Consider the following 18597-nt stretch of genomic DNA (forward strand, 5'->3'; position numbering starts at 1 on the left):
TTTCAGTCTGCTATAATTCACTCACATTATAAATTTGAATTATACAATTATAATTCAGTAATACAATTACAAATTCACTAACAGCCTCCTGACTGCAATCCTTGGTGCTTGACACACACATTAATGCTTTTACAGTTGGTTGTTAGCTGTTAGATTGCTTTAACCTGATCTTCCGCTCTGTCTGTGCCAGGTGATTGAGATCTCAGAGTATCGAACGCAGCTGTATGACTATCTCAAGAACAGAATGATGGCCATTGCACCTAACCTCACTGTTATGGTCGGGGAATTAGTTGGAGCGAGGCTTATTGCTCATGCAGGTAGGTCACTTTGATCAGTATATAGCAAGTTAGATGTGAACTGGCTTCACAAGATCAGTCCATCAACAGCTTTCCCTAAGGACCTGGTCAGTTGAAAGATTTGTGCTAAGCTCTTGACGTAAAACATTTTGCTGAAAGCCAGAAGAACCTAGTGTGATGTCAGAATATTGGCACGAGCACAGAAGTAGTCGATGATGATTCATTTTTCAGTTTGCCTGACTTCTTTTCAGAACATGAGGGCAACTTAAGTCACTACCTCTTCTGAGACGTTTTCTGAGCCTGTTGCCAACAGTTTGGTCACATCTGAGTTAATCTGTTAGGAGGTTGGGCTTAAATTGATGTCAGACTGACTTGAAAAGTGTTAGGTTTATCTCACCTTCTCAAAGTGTAGTGCCAGCCTACAGATTGTGCTGTCAGCATTCTTACTGCAGAGTGCAGTCAGCACTACCCATTAATCCAGTGGGATGTTTTGTGTCAAGTCAGTCTTCCCACCACCTTTCCAAATGAAACCTGGAGATACAGAATTGGTCTTAAGCATTGTTACTTAAGTAGAGGATCAACACCACTTCCCCTCCGCCTCGAAACTAAGGTAAATCATCTTATAAATCCTCCACCATCAAAGCTTGAAACTTGTCTCCTACCTTCCCTCATTTCCTAGTATCGGTCTCAGACTTGTAAAGGTATGTCCACATGGCAATAAAATACCAGTGGCTGGCCTGGGTCAGCTGACTTGAGTTTGTGGGGGTCAGTCTGCGGGGCTATAAAATTGCAGTGTAGATGTTTGGGCTCGGCTGGAGCCTGGGTGCTGGGTCCCACGGGGTTTCAGAGCCCAGGTTGCAGCCCGAGCCCGAACATCTGTACTGCATTTGTGTAGCCCAGCAGCCCAAGTTAGCTTACTCAGGCCAGCCACTGGTATTTTATTTGAGCATAGGCATACCCTTAGGCTGTTCATATTCTGATTAAACTGATAATGCTGTGACTTTTTCTGCCCTAGGTTCCCTTTTGAATCTGGCTAAACACCCAGCTTCCACTGTTCAGATTTTGGGTGCTGAAAAAGCACTTTTTAGAGCCCTGAAGACGAAACGGGACACACCCAAGTTTGGCCTGATTTATCATGCTTCCCTTGTGGGACAAACTACTGCAAAAAACAAAGGAAAGGTGAGTTGCTGAAATGATTTATCTTGCTAATTAGCTTTTTTCCGATACAGGTGAATGTCTGTGGAGATTAGATGGATAACTTTAAGAGTCCTGATAGGGATTTTTCCACTGCTTGCTATACTACTTTCTTTTGTGATGGTGTGCAGAATACCACCGCACCACAGATCTTGCAGTCAGCTGTCACTTTTTTTCCTATTAGAAAAAGGGAATAGAGTTGTCAGTGCAAAAGTCTGAGTGATAACTTGAGTGACAAAATCCTGCTGGATTATGTGATGAGCACTGGGTATCAAACTTCCTTAAAATGCGTTAAATTTCTTTGCTGTTAGTAAAATACACGAAGATTACATTAGGCTTCCTCAATTTCAGAGGAGGAAATCCTTGAAATCATAGGCTTCTACTCCATATTGGAACAAGCAGCTTATATTTAAAGGATATGAGGAATTTTAAAGGTGTTTTTTGTAACATGACTTTGAACGTGTGTTCACATTGAGGAAAAAGTTCTTCAATCGGTTTTTAAAGGCAGATAGCTTCCAGTGTATATGTCAAGTTGGCCTGATGTGAGAAGGGTGGATGGTGAAGTAAAGTTACCATATCAAAAAGTCTTAACACTGAAGTGGCTGAATGGGATGTACTACTTATTTTCAGGGCTAAGTGCTACTACTAAGGGTCATTTCATTCTCTTATTTCTTGAGATGATTTGCAGATCTGAGTACATAGTGAATCACTACCTTGTGTCCCATCTTAGCATTTAACACTCTCACCTCTTTTTCCAGATCTCTCGAATGCTAGCAGCCAAAACTGCATTGACTATTCGTTATGATGCCCTTGGAGAAGACTCCAGTGCTGAAATGGGAGCTGAAAACAGATTAAAAGTAGAGACTAGAATGAGACACTTGGAAGAGAAAGGGGTGAGCCTGGGATGCAGTGTTGAAAAGATAATTAAAGATATCCAGGAGAGAGGAGACTTTCATTTTGTTTCTTTTATGTGAGGGGTGTGGTTCTGAGAAGGCACTTCTCCCAACTCCTCTTCCCTGCATAAGATTGTGGTACTTTCCCTTGCCATACTTTTCCCTGGCCTAGACTGGGACAGAAAGTGGGGGACTTCAGGGTGAGCCCATCCCTGCATTCATAGGCCACCACTTGCATTAGCTTTCCCTCATTCCATATCAACATTTAGATGTCAATGTGAAACCTCAATTCTGATTGGGAGCATGAGTGAGATGCAGACATACGTTCCACTGACATAGATGCTGTGGTTGCTTGATCTTTTGTGGCATTTCTGTGTCTGGGAAGTAAGCTCCCTGGAGCTTTAAGGATTCTTCCCTTCTAATATTGCCCACTTTGATCAACGATACGTGTAGTCCACAAGAGCTCCCTCTGGAGCCAGTAAACAGAGAGCCATTGTCAGCCAAAGAGGATGCAAAGTGCTCCGTTCTTCTCCCATCACCAAGTACTAAGCACCTGCCTCCCCACACCAGTATTGCATCTGTCTACGTAATATGTTGCACTTGTGTCGGTATCATTGCCCTCTTCTGGGTGGAGTATCCACCCTGCTCCAAGTACGTGGTCCTGTTTAGCTCCAGTGGCTGCAGCCTTTAAAGCTTAGACATTCTACTACACAAGCTTCAGTATTGACATTTCTTGTAAATTACAAAAAGGGAACCTTAAACGGGTTAGAAATACAGTGCACTTGACACCTACGTTTCTAAATCCAGATTAAGACCCCTCTCATGAGTTTGCCCCAAAAAATAAATATTGTTCAGTTATACTTCTCTGGCAGCTAAGAGCATGTGTCTTTTTTGCCAGGCATTGCATGCCTGTCTTTGCAGTTTTAATTCCTTTCAAGGGCTGTGGAGTTTGTTCTAAACTGTTTTCGTTATGAGTAATTTGTTTTTCACATCTAAATTTTTGTCCTAGATAAGAAGAATAAGTGGCACAGGAAAGGCCTTGGCCAGGGCAGACAAATATCAGCACAAGAGGTGGGTAGTTTTCTGTTCAGCTTGGCACTGTATAACTTTATTTTTATCACCCTGAGACTTGGGTTTTGATCTCTGTTGACTTCAGTTCCAGGAAACATTTTTCATGCACTTAAATACTGGCAACATGCCCATTACTAAGTACCACCTACTTTTATTTCATTTAACACAATTGTGGCAGAGTAAAACAGGTAGATTAGGGTAACTGTCCTAACTTTCTGAGAATGGGTTGCTGAGACATCCTCTGAGAGAACATTGGGTATTCTTAGGATCAATGACTAGCTATTTTATTTCATGCTAGTCAGAATTATTTAAAATTTTAGAAATACAGGGTTTAGGTAAGCTTTTTTTCCCCCATAACACGTTTGAAAGCCACACTAGAAATTTCCTTTGACAATTTCATTCTAGAAAATGCCAGGCACAAAACTCCCAGGAGAAATCTTCAAAAACGTTCAGTGATGTAGATTGGTTTCATGACGTGATTTATGGCGGGGGTTTTATGTATAGAAAAGCTTTGAAATGGCAGCAGGTGGAGCATCAGTGGCTTTTAGGGTGGAGAGTAGGAAGGTGGTCTGATACTTGTATATCCTCAGCCTGTTGACTTGGGGAGTCTTGACTTCCTGGCTGCACGTGTGTGCAGAACATTTCAGCACTAACAAATGGAACTCTAGGCTTAAAAGGAGAGCGGACTAAAGATAATTTCCGATCTGTGTGGCTCAGTTTAGCAGTCGGGAATAGAAAAGGTGAGATGTACATTTTGCCACAAATAAACTGTAGAAATCAATATTTCTGAGTTTTCAACAAGATTGCCACTTCTGGTAGGATAGTAGCAGCTTTGATCATCAATAGTATTTCAGTGATGACCAAAAGGAGGATTACTGTGGTGGTGCTCTCCTCCTGTCACCACTACTGAAGCAGTATATGCATACCCATAAAATATTCTGATTGTTAGTAGGGTCTATATTTAAAACTCCTTTGCTTCAGTAGAAATACTATTCTTAACTGATGCCAGAGACCATGCCTTAGCAAGTAGCTGTCATTGGATGGGACAAGCTTTTAACTGCCCCAGAGCCTGGAACAGATGTTGCGATATTGAAGGAAGTCTGAATAGAGGAGTGAGCAGAGTGCTGAGGTGGGGGCATGCTAATGAGGGTGGCTAGAGCTGGGATGGTTTCAGAAGATGCTGGAACTGAACAAAGGAGGAGTCTCGGTATGTCTACACTGCGTTTTTAAAACTTGTGGCAGCGAGTCTCAGAACCTGGGTCTACAGACTTGGGCCACTGTGTCTGTGATAAAAACAGCAGTTTACATGTTGCAGCTTGGGCTCCGAAACGCACCCTCTCCTTGCGTTTCAGTGGCTGAGCTCCAGCCCAAGCCCAAACGTCTGCACAGCTGTCTTTAGCACTATAGCATGAGTCCAAGTCTGTAGACTCAGGCTCTGAGACTCTCTGCTTTTAAAATGCAATGTAGACATACCCTAAGACACTTGAGAGCAGAATTCCCAAGACAAAAATCAGAATTAGATATCCAGCTGCCTCTTGTGCCTTTAAAAAAATCTGGCTTTTGAATGCTGTTGAGTAGACTTTCTGAATTGCAGGGGATATCTATACTGCATTTTAAAACTTGCAGCAGTGGGTCTCAGTGCCTGGTCTACAGACTTAATTCACATTTGAAAACATAATCCCGGCTATATGTACAAAAAGATGGGTCTACACTAACTGTTACCATTCCCAAAAGATATCTTGGAGTCATTGTGAATAGTTCTCTGAAAACATTTGCTCAATGTGTAGCAGCAGTCAAAAAAGCTAACAGTGTTAAGAACCATAAGGAAAGGAATGGATAAGAAGACAGTAAATATAATGCCACTATATAAATCCATGGTACCCCACACCTTGAATACAGCGTGCAGTTGTGGTAGTCTTTTGCAGGGCAAGTACACCCCGTCACCCTGGGGGTGGGGCAAGGGCATGATCGCCCCGCAGTTAAGTCAATATGGCTGCCTTCGGCTTCTGGGCTGCATGGACTGATGGCCAGCATCAATGGGACTCCCCTTGTCTGCAGGGCAGTGCAACCTAATAGATAGAGCCAGTTAAACACACCTTGGCTGTAGGGAAGCGTGGCCTAATGGCCAGAGTAGGTAGGCAGGGGTTTGGTGGGCTGCCCCCCAACTAGGGCAGCTGGGGTAGGGGCATGCAGGCCCCCCTACTACACAGAGTCCCAGCCCAGGGCCCTGGTAATGGCGAATGGGTTTGCCACTAAGCCGGCAGGGAATCTGTCTGCAACATGCCAACTGCTGCAGAGACACTGGCTAGTCCCTCCCTGGGCTACTACCTACTGTGACTCCTGCAGTTGAAGTCACAGTGTCCTCGTCTCTGGGCTCCTTGGGTGGTGACTGCAATCTCCCTGGGACATCCTCAGGTACCTGGGCACCTGCCTGGGCCTTGGCATTTCCTGCTCCCAGTGTCCGGGATCCTGGCTGCTCCTCAGATGGAGCTGACGTGGTGCATCCTTCCTCCTTGGTCAGCCCAGACTGAGCTAGGCTGCTCCCTTTTTATACTGCAGCTGGAGCACACCCAGCAGGGTTGAGAGGGCGTGGCTTCTGCTGCTAGAGTGCTGCCCCTTCCACTCCAGCCAAGGGCAGGTACACCCCGCCATATCGTCCCATCTCAAAAAAGATGCATTCGAATTGGAAAAGTTACAGAGAAGAACAACAAAAATGATTAGGGGTATGGAACAGCCTCCATATGAGGAGATATTAAAAAGACTGGGACTGTTCATCTTAGAAAAGAGACGACTTTTCTGAGAGAGGGGTATATGAGAGAGGTCTATAAAATCCTGAATGGTGTCGAGAAAGTGAATAAGAAGCATTATTTACCCCTTCACATACAACAAGACTCAGGGGTTACCCAATGCAATTAATACACAGCAGGTTTAAAACAAAAGGAAGTACTAATTCACACAACACACAGTCAACCTGTGGAACTCATTCCCAGAGGATTTTGTGAAGGCCAAACTATAACTGGGATCAAAAAAGAATTGGCTGTTAGCCAAGATGGTCATGGATGCAACCCCATGCTCTGGATGTCCCTAAACATCTGAATGCTAGAAGCTGGGAGTGGACAACAGCGGACGGATCACTTGATAATTGCCCTTTTCTGTTCACTTACTCTGCAGCATCTGGCATTAGCCACAGTCGGAAGACAGGATACTGGGCTAGATTGACTATTGGTCTGACCCAATATGGCCGTTCTTATGTTATGCTTGTGCACCTGGCCACACCCTCTTGAAGGAAACAATTCTTCAGCTGTGGAGAGAGCAACATAATGGATGACATGTGGTCTCAGACTATAATAGAATTGAAATCTTGATTACAATGACCCTTATAATAAAAAGTAAAATTCAACACCTGAACTGGCTTTTCTGTGCAGATGTGACAGTTGTACTCTGTTTTCAGTGGAGATGTAGCATGGTTGGTGCCAGGATATCTTTTACTGGACCAACTTCTGTTGGCGAAAGAGACCCACTTTTGAGTGACACAGAAGAAGAGCTCTATGTAGCTCAAACACTTCTCTCTCGCCAACAGAAGTTGGTCCAGTACAAGATACTACTTGTTTCTCAATTGTACTACGTAGAATACAGCTCCTGTGTTCGTTTGTTTCTCGGTAAATGGAAACCAGGCCACCAATGATCCTTCACTTCCCATCAGCTGTGCTGTCTCCATTGAAAATCATACAGTGAGGAGATGTTGGTAGAGAATTGAAAGTGAGCATTTCACCATTGTATCTTATTTACAGTGCTGTTTCTTCCCTTGCAAGTTTGCAACTTAACTTACTCAGTTTTCTTCATTCCAGTGAAGTGAAGGTATATGACCCCTCTGGTGACTCTACACTCCCTGCTGTTCCAAAAAAACGTAAAATTGAAGAGGTGGAAGAAGAGGAGACGGAGGTTACAGTGAAAGGAAAGAAGATCAAAGTAGAAATTAAAGGTTGGTTACTGTATTTGTGTCTAATGCATCATTTCCTGTGAGCATTGTATAAAGGGAATTAGAGTGGCATCTGGTGGCCTTTCCGAATACACAACTGTTTTCCATGAGTTTGACATGGTTTTTTTAATCTTGTTGGCTGAAACTGGACTGCATTTGTTTTATATATATTTCTAAAAGGCCAGTGGTGTTCTAAGCATAACATAGAAGAGGTTTTTAAAAAAAAAAAAAAATAGCCTCAAATGTCTATTGCAGAATTACTTGAGGAGTAGATTAATCCTTAACTGACATTGTTTGGTATCATGAAAAGAAATGGCTCTCGCATTTAAAAATTTGGCATCGTGCTAACTTGTTTATCCCATTTACTATGAGTATGGATAAACCCCTATTATCCAAATAGTTTGGGTCATATCCAAAATTGGGGAGGATTAGAATTTCAGGATACATGTCAATTTAGAATTTCACAATCTGAATTTCAGATAATAGGAGTTTATTTGTATGTGTGTTAAAAATAACCACTCCATTCTAGAGTGATAGATCTTTATAGGCTAGCTACCAGCTCTGAGTTACCTTGTGAAAGATCTTGGATTGTAATTTCGGAATCGTTAGTTTTTGTATTGAGAATTGCTTTGCAAACTGCCTAGGCAGCTATGCTAAAAAGCTACTTCTTCCTCTCCTCCAAAACCTCAAAATAGCTACCCTGATACTTGCTCTGGTAGAGGAGCACAGAGTTGGCTGTGAGCTGCTCCAGGTTATGTCGGCTGCAATGATCTAAATCACAATAATTTACTCCTGGGGAATTCTGTGCCAAAAAATTACAAATTCTGCACACAATATTTTAAAATTCTGCAAATTTAAAATAACACTATATAACCACACCAGTTTCAAAAATTCCCCCCGGAGTAGAGAGTTAGTTAAATTCCTATGACAACCCAGTTCCTGCTTCCCTGCTCCCTCCTCCCTAGAGCCCAGCCAGGGGAGCCAGACACTCCCTCCCATCCCCCCAGAGCCCAGCTGTGGGGCCCTCCCTGGCCCAGATGCTCACCCCCCCCCCCACCCCCCCCGAGACCAGCTGCAGCCTTCCCCCTGGCCCTGAAACTTGTACACCTTCACTACAGCCACACCGCACCCCACCCCAGACACTCACACCCTCTACCCCCTAGAGGCCAGCTGGGGGGCCCTCCCGGCCCTCTACTCTCCAGAGCCCAGGGATCCTGAGGGAGAAACAGCCTGATGATGGGTCCTAGGCTTGTACAGAGTTTCTTGCATGCTGCTGCCTCCTTCCTTCAGGGCATGCTGGGAACCCTCCAGTTCCTTCCCCTTCACACCAGTCTTGTCTTCTATTTTCAAGCTGGGGTCTGCTGGTCCAGTGATCCCTAGTGGCAGCCAACATCTCTGCAGCCCATTTCTGTAGGGGGGGAAGGGAAATTCTGTGCGCACATTAATTTCTGCAAAATTCTGCATTGAGCAGTGGCGCAGCATTCCCCCAGGAGTAAACAATGGCTGGCAAAGGCTGTAAGAGCAGCCAGGGCCACTACAGGGATGCCTAATCCACAGCCCCCCTCTACAGCCACCATTCTCCATGCACCAACATTGGACAGTGAGGGTGAGTTCAGCGCAGTTGTGCTGGCTTTGCATCATCCTCAGGTCCCCTAATGCCAAGGTGATTTTCCTGGGGGTGGCTTTATGGCATCTTGCACTGGTGGAGTGGCTCACCGGCTCTGTAACTTAGCTGAGGATTGGGGCTACCCTCTCCCATGGTACAGATGTATCTTTCTGTAGTGTTGGGGAAAAGGTCCACATCATGACTTTTGCTGTGATATTTAATACGGTAATGAAACAAGAACACATGGGAGTGGTCTGTAATGATTTTAATGTTCTTTGCCTAATTCCTTTTGGAGTATGTGGACATTTTTAGTCACTACCTCTTCTGAGACCCTTCTGAATGTGTTGTCAGCACTAAATTAACCCTTTATTATAAGCACAGAAGTGTTTCCATAGACTAACTTTCCATTATAAACCTAGATGTGAAACACTCATACTTATTTCCCTACCCCAAAACTGCCCCAGAAAACATAGTGCCTTGCTGACACTTCTCTCAAGAATTCTCTTAGCACAGTGGTTCTTACAACTTTTGTACTGGTGACCCCATTCACATAGCAAGCCTTTGAGTGTGACCCCCCCCCAATAAATTAAAAACATTGTTTTATATACTTAACGCCATTATAAATGCTGGAGGCAAAGTGGAGTTTGGGGTGGAGGCTGACAGCTCCCGACCACCCCACCCCAGGTAATAACCTTGTGACCCCCTGAGGGGTCCCGACCCCCCGTTTGAGAACCCCTGTCCTAGAAGGAGAAAATCTACAGCCAATTCCGTATTCGTCAGGTATAGTTCTTAAAGATTAGTTTAACGTTTTTTTTTACTCATAAGCATGTCTTCTAATGGGTTATACCACAAATACCTTTGCCTACGAATCATATCTCTTGATTCATTTGGCCTTACTGGGCACTGATGCCTCTTAACATTTTGGGGATATATAAAGCTTAATTTTGGCGAGAGCTTGGAAAATCGGAACCACCAATATCATATGTAGTGGGCAAACTTCAGCGTGGTTCAGTGGATTGGCAAAGTTACGTTGCGCATATGTTAAACTTTGTCAGATGTCCTGGTTTTGTTGGAGAGTCCAGAGCTGAGATATGGTCCTGTCTTTCCAATAAAGAGGTGCATTGGTGAGACACACATCTTAAAAATCTAACTAGCTGCTATCTTCTGCAAACAAACTTTCTTAAATTATAATTAAGGGTGTAAATGGTTCAGGAAAAAACATTAAAATTTACTCAAAACAAACAAACAAACAAAAAAATCTGAAGAGCTGCAAACTCCTAAGTGAAGTTAGACATGAGAATTTGAGTTATAGGAATGCCAAGTTGAGGTACCATAAACCACCTTCATGGTGTCTTTTATCCTCCACCAAAACACACAGCTGTACATCTTACTTCATGGCCAGTATAAACATGTGTGTTGCGCTGTTTACAAAATTTCCCCTTTACATCTGTGCACCCTGCCCATCCAGACCTTTCTCCCAACTCTAATTCTTTTTAAGCCAGCTGTACTATGCTTATTTTAGTGCCCATATGTCCCAGTCATGACTGAGGTGCTATTGTGCTAGGGGCTGTACACACTGAGTTGGGCAGATCTGAAGAGCTTATTTATCTCTTACCATCCATGTGCAGATATATCCTTTCTCATTGTCCTCTGATACTCGTTAAAATCACAACCTCACAAGGTTCACACATTACTGTTGTATCTACGTAGTTCACAAACACCTTTCCCAGCCACCATTCTGCTCACATCCAAACGTCTGTTTATCCTTTGTATTTCGCTGCGAAATAGAACTTGACTTAGCACAGCACCAGTCTACTTTCAATCCCGATGTACCTCTTACTACTTTCCACTCACGTTTAATAAGCTATCCCCCTTACGCCCTGACCATCCACCAACCTGTGTGGAATTCTCCGAAACAGGGACACATAATGACCTCACTGTTTTCAGGTAGATGACAGAAGAGCTGACATGTCCATCGTGTGTTGTGGCAGTGGTAGCTTGAGAAGTTTGGCAGGTAGTTCTAAGTGGCATAAAGAGTGCATTGGATGGCAGGCTAGGACTGTTTATAAAGCCTTAAGTCTGCATTTCTATACTTGGACACCTAAACCCCAAATGTGTTCGGTTCCTTGGCTTTAACTTTTTTAAAAACTGTAGTGCTCTAATGAGGTGGTTTTTTTTTTTTTTTTTAACTTAGCATTACAACCTGAAAGGGACACCAACTTAAAAATCATGTTTGTCTGATGTCTCTGTAACAAAAATAACAGAATTTATTTTGTCTCCTCTGAGCATTTGGTAGCACTTTGGACGTCGCTTTCAGTGTTTCCCTATTTGCGTGGATCTTTCAAACAGCAACCGGGGGCGTGCACATGCTTTTTAAACACAAAGGGTTTGGAACCCCTTCAAAAATTAGCAGGGAGAGTATCTGAAGTCATGTAACGTTTTTTTAAAACTATCTAGAAAATAAGTTGACACTGTCCCTTGAACACCACTATTTCAGTGGGGGGGGGGGGACACCCAGTATGAATCAATTAGACAGAATAACTTGAGGTTTTAGTCTTCTAACATGACCACTAATAGTGCTAACCAGTACCACCAGTAAAACGTTCAGCTTACATTAAAGGTCATAGTGTGCAACTATGGCTTGTCACTAAAACTCCTGTACTGCAAGAAGGGGAAGTATCTTTTTAAAATAAATTAATGGAGTTAACCCTGCAGGGCAGGCTCAAGTGATGGGGGCTACCCTATCAGGGCACATTTTAATCATATGCTATTTGACCTGTCATCTGTACACTGGAAGAAGTGGGTGGAGTATGATGTGTATACAAAGTGGTTGGTATGTAAAAATGCATTAAAGATTTTTGTATGGTAAAACACTCATGGTGGAACCCAGGGTACTGATCCCTACACTGTATAGGTACTGGTACGTACATCAGTTAAGCTATGCTATTCTGGGTGCTGTTCAGTCTGGTTCAGAGCCTGCTGACAAAGGCTCTTGCCTCTCTTGTCAACTGCTGTATTGCAAAGAAACCCTACTGGGCTGAGTGACTTGCCAGTGCCAGGTCTGGAGGGAAAGAACAGCCTCCCTGGAGCTGTTATCCTCATTCTGTCCAGGTTCGAACATGTGAAATCTTGTGATGAGCTCTGTTGGAAACTAGCAATTTAAGTCTTTATTAAGGCATCCTGCTGCTCGCTGTGAGAAATTACAAGACCTGTGAATACAAAATACATTATTTTGCATTGAAATTTGTGACAGTTCCCTTGGTTGGTGTTTCAAAGCAGATGACACAGTAAATAACATAGGTTATTTTCCAAAGGTAACCACACAGCACATTGCTCAGTATCCCAATAGAGTGAAAACTTACAGCAAATGTGACTCAAAATAACGTATAGCAAGATAAATGCATGAGTACAATTATTTGTATGTTGTTACTTCTCTTTACATATATATTATCCATTTGTGTAGGAGGTTCTATTATATGCACACACTAGTTGCATGTTGGCCTGCATATCTGTTGTGGAATCAGTTTATTATTGTACACACCAGGCCTTTCATCTGGAATCCTCTTCTAATGAGGGTTTGAGCATTTTTATTAGTAAACTGTATGTTTTGTTCTATTTTGCTGGTTGCAATTTGCAGGTTGCAAAAGGCCAAGGGGGAAAGGGTTAACTCAACAATCCAGCTAGGCTCAAAAAAAAAAAAAAAAAAAATTGCAGCCCAAGGCCAGTGCACACAAACCAGTTCTCTGCTGCCTGCCAAACAGCCAAAAGCCTATATATTAAAAAAAAAAAGCCAAGCCAAACAAACCTAACAAGGTTGTAAAACTAAAAAAATTGCAAAGGCCAGTAAATTAAAAAACAGCCTTGCAACCCTAAAGCCAATATGTTTTAAAAAAAAACCTAAAAAAGCTGTAAAAGGCCAGTTCAAACTAATACAAAGTGCACAAAAAACAAGGGACCCTAAACAAAAACGCCCCCCAAAAAACCCAGGGCTTAAAACTCTCCCAGAAACTAAAGCAAGTCAAAAATTTACAGCAAACCCTAAACAACCTGTGCACATGGCAAAACTCTCGTCTACCCTTCCCCCTCTTCTTCTTACGTTACACCCAGGCTTGGCCAGCCTTGGGTTGTGCATGTGTAAGTATAAAAGTGGGTTAGGGCTCGAACACTAACTTCCTTCCTCGAAGTAACATGGGGTGCATCCAGCACTCACCGCTGTTATTTGGTTAATAAAGCTTTAAACTTAGTTACTTGGTGTGCTCCTTCATCTTCTCCCCTAAAAATCCTGCGGCCTCAGCCTAATCACCTAAAGCCCCAGGCATATTAGTAACATAAATCTGTCACAGTGTAATCAGGCATTTTATAAACTGGAGTCAATTTTGTATCTTATGTTTGCACTTGAGGCAAATGTTAAAACATTCTTTTGTATCATATTACTCTTCTGCTGGTCTGAAAGAGTTAACCCTGCTGCTACATTTTTGTAAGTTTAACGGAGTGTCCAACTCTGTTCAGTTTATTTTGTCTGAGATGTTTCTTTTTTGTGTTATTTGATTCACCTTCTCACTTTCAATATTGAATATGTTCTGATTTTTGGAAGTGGTGTACTAATTGTTTCCTCTTTTGAGTCATGACTACGTGCCACAAATGCTGCTGACATCAGCATCCCAGTTAAGTAGAAACTGAAGTATTGTTGCTACATCATGAGTTTACGCATTACAAGGCATTGCGTGCTAAAGGCCGTGGTATCCAAGACTGACTCAGTTAAGCAAAGAAATTTAATGAGGTGGGGCTTTAGTGGTAGTGTGACTCTGCTGCATAAGCTGTCAGATCAGTAGTGCTTTATGCTTGATTTCTCTATCTCAAGGTTCCTAAAGGTAAATGGTGTGTGTGTGTGTGTGTGATAAATTAATAGTAGATGATACTGTACTTGCCCAAGTATCTGTTGGAAGACAGAACTGAAAATTAATCGTAGGTAGCTGTGTGCTCAGATCTGTTTGATGAAATTTTGAGTCTTAAGCAGAATTGTGAGCCCTGATACCAGCGGGCAGTAGGCATGTGAAAAAGGGAGATATAGTGGAGTGGGAGAAAAGAGAGGTGGTGTGGAGAGGTAAAACTGCATGAAGGACTCCTGAATGCACTGTAACACGCACAGCTTCATCCTCTCATGAAACACAGACAGTGCAGCTACGGTTTTCATTCTGCCTTAAATCCTTTTGACAACTGACAGCCTGATGTTTTGCTTTTCTGTGGTACAGAAGAGGCAGATGTAGAGGAAGGTGAACCGGTCAAAAAGAAGAAAAAGAAAAAGGAAAAAAAACAGAGAGCTGAGGAAGAGGCAGCTTCGGCTGAAGAGCCATCCACTAGCGCAGCGGTGGAGGTGAGATGGGAATCATTCTAAATAATCAGTTGCGTTGAAATCTGCAAGGATATTTTCTTTCCGAAACAGTGAGGGGAAGAAAAATACCCATGTCTGTATAGCTCAGTGTATGGGGACTATTGTTTTATATTATCTTCAGCCCTTTTATTTTGTAATATTCAATATTGAAGGGTATGAGATGGATCAGCTTACAAATTAGGATCATGGGAAATTCATGACTGTCTCCAAGGCCACTATTTCCTATTCTCTTACCCTCATTCTGAAATGCGATCTCTAACTTTATACTTCTACGCTTCCAGTTCAGCTTAATGGCCACTACTCTATCTAAAGACTGGACAGGGTGTCCTTCAATTCGCTCAGTGGTATTCACTCAGCAACGTCCCTTAAAAGCTCAGAAAAATTTCTGTGCGACACTGGGGCTGCACCATCCCGTTTCACTGCACCAGCTGGGCTGCTGCAGTGAGCCAAAAGATCTCCTAAAGGGCAATACAGAGTGGCTGCCAAACAACCAAGCACTGAATGAATGCCACATTCTTTAAATGTGTTCTGTTTTGGGCCACCAGGGGTCTTAAACCATGCTAGCTACAATTGTGAGCTACCAGCAGTGGTGACTCGCTACAGTTTCTCCCGTAAAGTTGGACAAGGATTTTTTTGAGACCTGTGCCAGTGAAACCATACTGTAAACCGGTGGAGTGCAACCCAGAAATGGAGGGAATGCCAGTTGGTTTTGCGCCCCTCTGGCTGAGTACTAAAAGCTGGGGTCACTAGAACACAGTGGATGCTTAAGGAGGGAGGGAGCACCTCACTCTTTGCCCTTCCCACCTAATTCTCAGGCCACTTCCCTGCCTGCACAGTGCTTAGCTCCAGGGGAGGGGTAGTAGCATTTCAAGGAGGCTGTAAAGCTGGCCCTGCAGCCCCTCAAAATGGAACTCTCCAATCCTTGATGTTGATTGCCAGGGAGGGGAGGAAAAAGCATTGCTAACAGCAGCTCCTTCAGGCCACATCACCACTCACCCACTGTTCCACTCTGTAGCACTTCTATAAGACCCCACCACCCAGAAGCTTCCAGTCTTTCTCTCTGTGACCCCAAGCCCACAATGTTGTGGCCACAGTACATTGGGAGGCTAGGGTGAGTTAAGGGATGATTTTTCAATCGGGTTGTGGGCCAAAAAGTTTGAGAACCTTAGATAAATGTTACTCCTCAGATAACATGTAATAGTTATCCTGTTCTGTGCTAGTGATGGAATTAGCACTGTTTAGAAAGCAGTGTGGACATTCCCTTGATTTTTACAAATGAGCTTTGGTTCCACTAAATGCTGACATCTGTAGAAGAATCTCAATTGCAGACCCCTATTGCTGATGACTTCTTCCCATATGGATATAAAAGGATGTCTTGCTTTGTGAAGTCCTTAGAAATTAGTCTGTTCTGTGGCTGAGCTCCATGTTTGCAGGCTTCAGCTTGGTCTGCTTTGCGTTGGAGGTAATTATGGGTTCCTGCAGTCCTGTGAGCATCCTTTTCTTTAAGAGACTAGGGCAGGAAATGAATGAGTTTGTGGACCCCTAACGGCAGTTTAACATTTGTAAACCACTTTGTGACTATGAGCAGCACTATCCAAGTCCTAAGTTATCTAGCTGTTCCTGTTGGTGTTCTGTTATCGTATGTTCATAGAAATATTTCCTTTGTTTTGCAGAGTACAGAGAAAAAGAAGAAGAAGAAGAAAATCAAAGTAGAGCAAGAGGACTAGTGGGGGAGAAACAATTCATTTGGACGCTTCAATTCAGAATAGATTCCCTAAAATACTTTCTCTTTAAATACTTGCTCAAACACCATAACTTCCCCCAATAATGGGAGGGGCAGGTGGAAGATGAATTTGATAAGTCTCTGCTGTCTCTTCCTCAGAACAAAATATTTAATTTGTTTTTGGCTCCTTAAGTAGGCCGCTGCCTTATTGCAGTTTCTTTAATTGAGAAGGTCACAATAGGTCTTTGTTCATATGTGGTCTTTTGTGATACTGAATAAAAATATTCTTTTTGTATATATCTGGAGCCAAGATTGTTTTGCCTCTTTCTGATTTGCTGGCACACAGTAACCAATTTCACTAACGTTTCTAAGTCAATTTAATTTTGTAAAATGTGTAACCATGAAGAGGAGGATCTGGCTTTCTTACCTTTTTTAAACCTTAAAGGTTTTTGTTGTGATTGTTCTCTACGAAGGCAATTCAAAAGCTGCGGTACAATTGCAGTATTTCTCATTTAGAAGACATACCCTAAAATTAATGTGAATAGCCATGTATTCATAAGGTGGTTGATTTCTACAGAAGCCAGAAGAATTCTGTATAGAACAGATGAGCTACATTATCAGTAGTGTACAGTGCAGTTTTCATGAGAGACCTTGAGAGAATTTGGAAGCAAAGATTACAGGGTTTTGCAAAAGACTGACAAGACAGAGACTTATGTTTGTAGTAACGTGAGTGAACTTCTAAATTGTCTTTTGTGGTTATCATTCAACAATTCCATTTTACTTGCCACTCAAAAATCCAAAGGATTGACTTCAGCAGCTGCTTAGTGACTAAACTGAAAGGGGAAGCTTTTCTTTTGTTTTCGAAATAGAAACGACTTATTTCAACTATTGTTAAACGTTTTATTGCTTCTGGGTAGCAAACGGTATACTGCACTGCTGAGCCTTCAAAAGACTTTTTAGTTCCTGACTACAGGGTTTACAGTGGAAAAGCAAATTCAACTTTAACTGTATAATTGACCTTTGCCCAGTATTTAGTGTAGATTACCCTTTCATATTATCCCACGCATTCCCTTTTCTTATCTTTTTCTATAAGGCATTTTATATTCCTCCCTAACAAAATGGGGGATTCTGTCTCTGGCTGGAAGATGTTTGATATCTGCTTTAGGTCATTGCAGTTGATGATTTTCTGTGGTAGATAATGTATTGACCAATTCTTCACATTTAACTGCTTACCCATGTTTGTTTTGTGACCGTGTAAACGGACATGTTTTGTTGACTCTCTAATGAAAATGTTTATCTGTTTGCTTAATTCAACCCTCTTGATATGCAGAGGATGCAAAATGCCACCTCCTTCTCTGCCCATGTGAATGCTTAGCCACTGCCTTCCCTGGTGCTCCAAAGGAGGGCAGTTCTAATTAGCAGAGGGAGGCTTCTCAGAGGATGCTGTGAATCGGCATATCGGGCACCTATCTCTGGCACATCCTTCTGCTCTGAACCCCCTGCTTATCCTTGTGAGAGGCCGGGTTGCTGATCCTTGTCGCCCATATGAGGTGATCTTCCCCCACTTGGAGCTCTGTGCAGTGGAATTCTCCAGAGGCCAATGGGAATCTCCCGAATTTTTGAGTGCATTCTGATTTTACTGGCTAAGTAATAAGGCACATTAAATCTGAATCTTGCAGCAGAAAGAAAAAGCATGTGCAGTTATCCATGAAAGACAGAAATCTTTGATGTAATGCCCTGAGCTTTTTTTATTATAAATGTATTCTCAAATACAAATAATTACAGATGAGGGATTTCATTATCCTCTTTAGCATTAATGTAATCACTTGCCCAGAAGTCTTAAATAAATTATGTAGTCAATGCTCAGACACTGTCCTATATAATTTATCCGACTCAGAACATTTGCATGAACATTTTATTAGCTAAACAAAAGTTATCAGTCAGATCAGGATTTTTAAAGATTATTCACAGTTCCATGTTCTTTTAAGTGCTGCAGGTTCTTATATTGCAAAACAAAACTACGCTGTAGAAAATGAGGTGGTGCTGAAGGCTTTCAGTGTTTGGTGAAGGTGATGGGTCATTTGGACCAAGGAACACGGGAGGGAGATGGTTCAAGTTTTGGATCCTGGATAGGTGATACATTGCATCTCTTCTTTCCCACCATCCCTCTTTTGAGCAAGGCTGGAGATTACTTTGCAATCAGAGTTCTAATTTGAACTGCTTGAGAGCAACTAGTTGTCTGACTGCAATATTTGGATGAAGCATAGTTCTACAAAAATGGCCAGTGACAGTGAACAATGTTATGTTGACACTGAAATGGTAATCACTATACTCCAGAGTTAACAAGCCTGAATCTGTTTGCTGCTATAGGCATTTAACACTGGCTTGGTTACACGGAGTTCCCCTTTTGAAGGTAGTATTCATTGCCTCACTTCTCCTCCCT

General features: G+C 42.5%; 1 protein-coding gene and 2 non-coding genes across 3 annotated transcripts in view; all 3 read left to right on the top strand.

The window, feature by feature from the left end:
* Window positions 1-16459, top strand: part of NOP58 (NOP58 ribonucleoprotein) — a 34466-nt gene extending 18007 nt beyond the window's left edge. The window contains exons 9-15 of the mRNA XM_005306226.5: window positions 191-317; window positions 1312-1475; window positions 2249-2383; window positions 3393-3454; window positions 7303-7436; window positions 14292-14413; window positions 16105-16459. Coding sequence (XP_005306283.1) covers window positions 191-317; window positions 1312-1475; window positions 2249-2383; window positions 3393-3454; window positions 7303-7436; window positions 14292-14413; window positions 16105-16158 — 798 coding nt within the window. The 3' untranslated portion in view covers window positions 16159-16459. The remainder of the gene's footprint in view (window positions 1-190; window positions 318-1311; window positions 1476-2248; window positions 2384-3392; window positions 3455-7302; window positions 7437-14291; window positions 14414-16104) is intronic.
* Window positions 502-587, top strand: LOC112059365 (small nucleolar RNA SNORD11). The gene has a single exon (XR_002888640.1). It is a non-coding gene; the product is annotated as a small nucleolar RNA SNORD11 (small nucleolar RNA).
* Window positions 9289-9372, top strand: LOC112059366 (small nucleolar RNA SNORD11). The gene has a single exon (XR_002888641.2). It is a non-coding gene; the product is annotated as a small nucleolar RNA SNORD11 (small nucleolar RNA).
* Window positions 16460-18597: the final 2138 nt, after the last annotated feature.

Source organism: Chrysemys picta, chromosome 11 (genome assembly GCF_011386835.1).
Source record: "Chrysemys picta bellii isolate R12L10 chromosome 11, ASM1138683v2, whole genome shotgun sequence".
NCBI lineage: Eukaryota > Metazoa > Chordata > Testudines > Emydidae > Chrysemys > Chrysemys picta.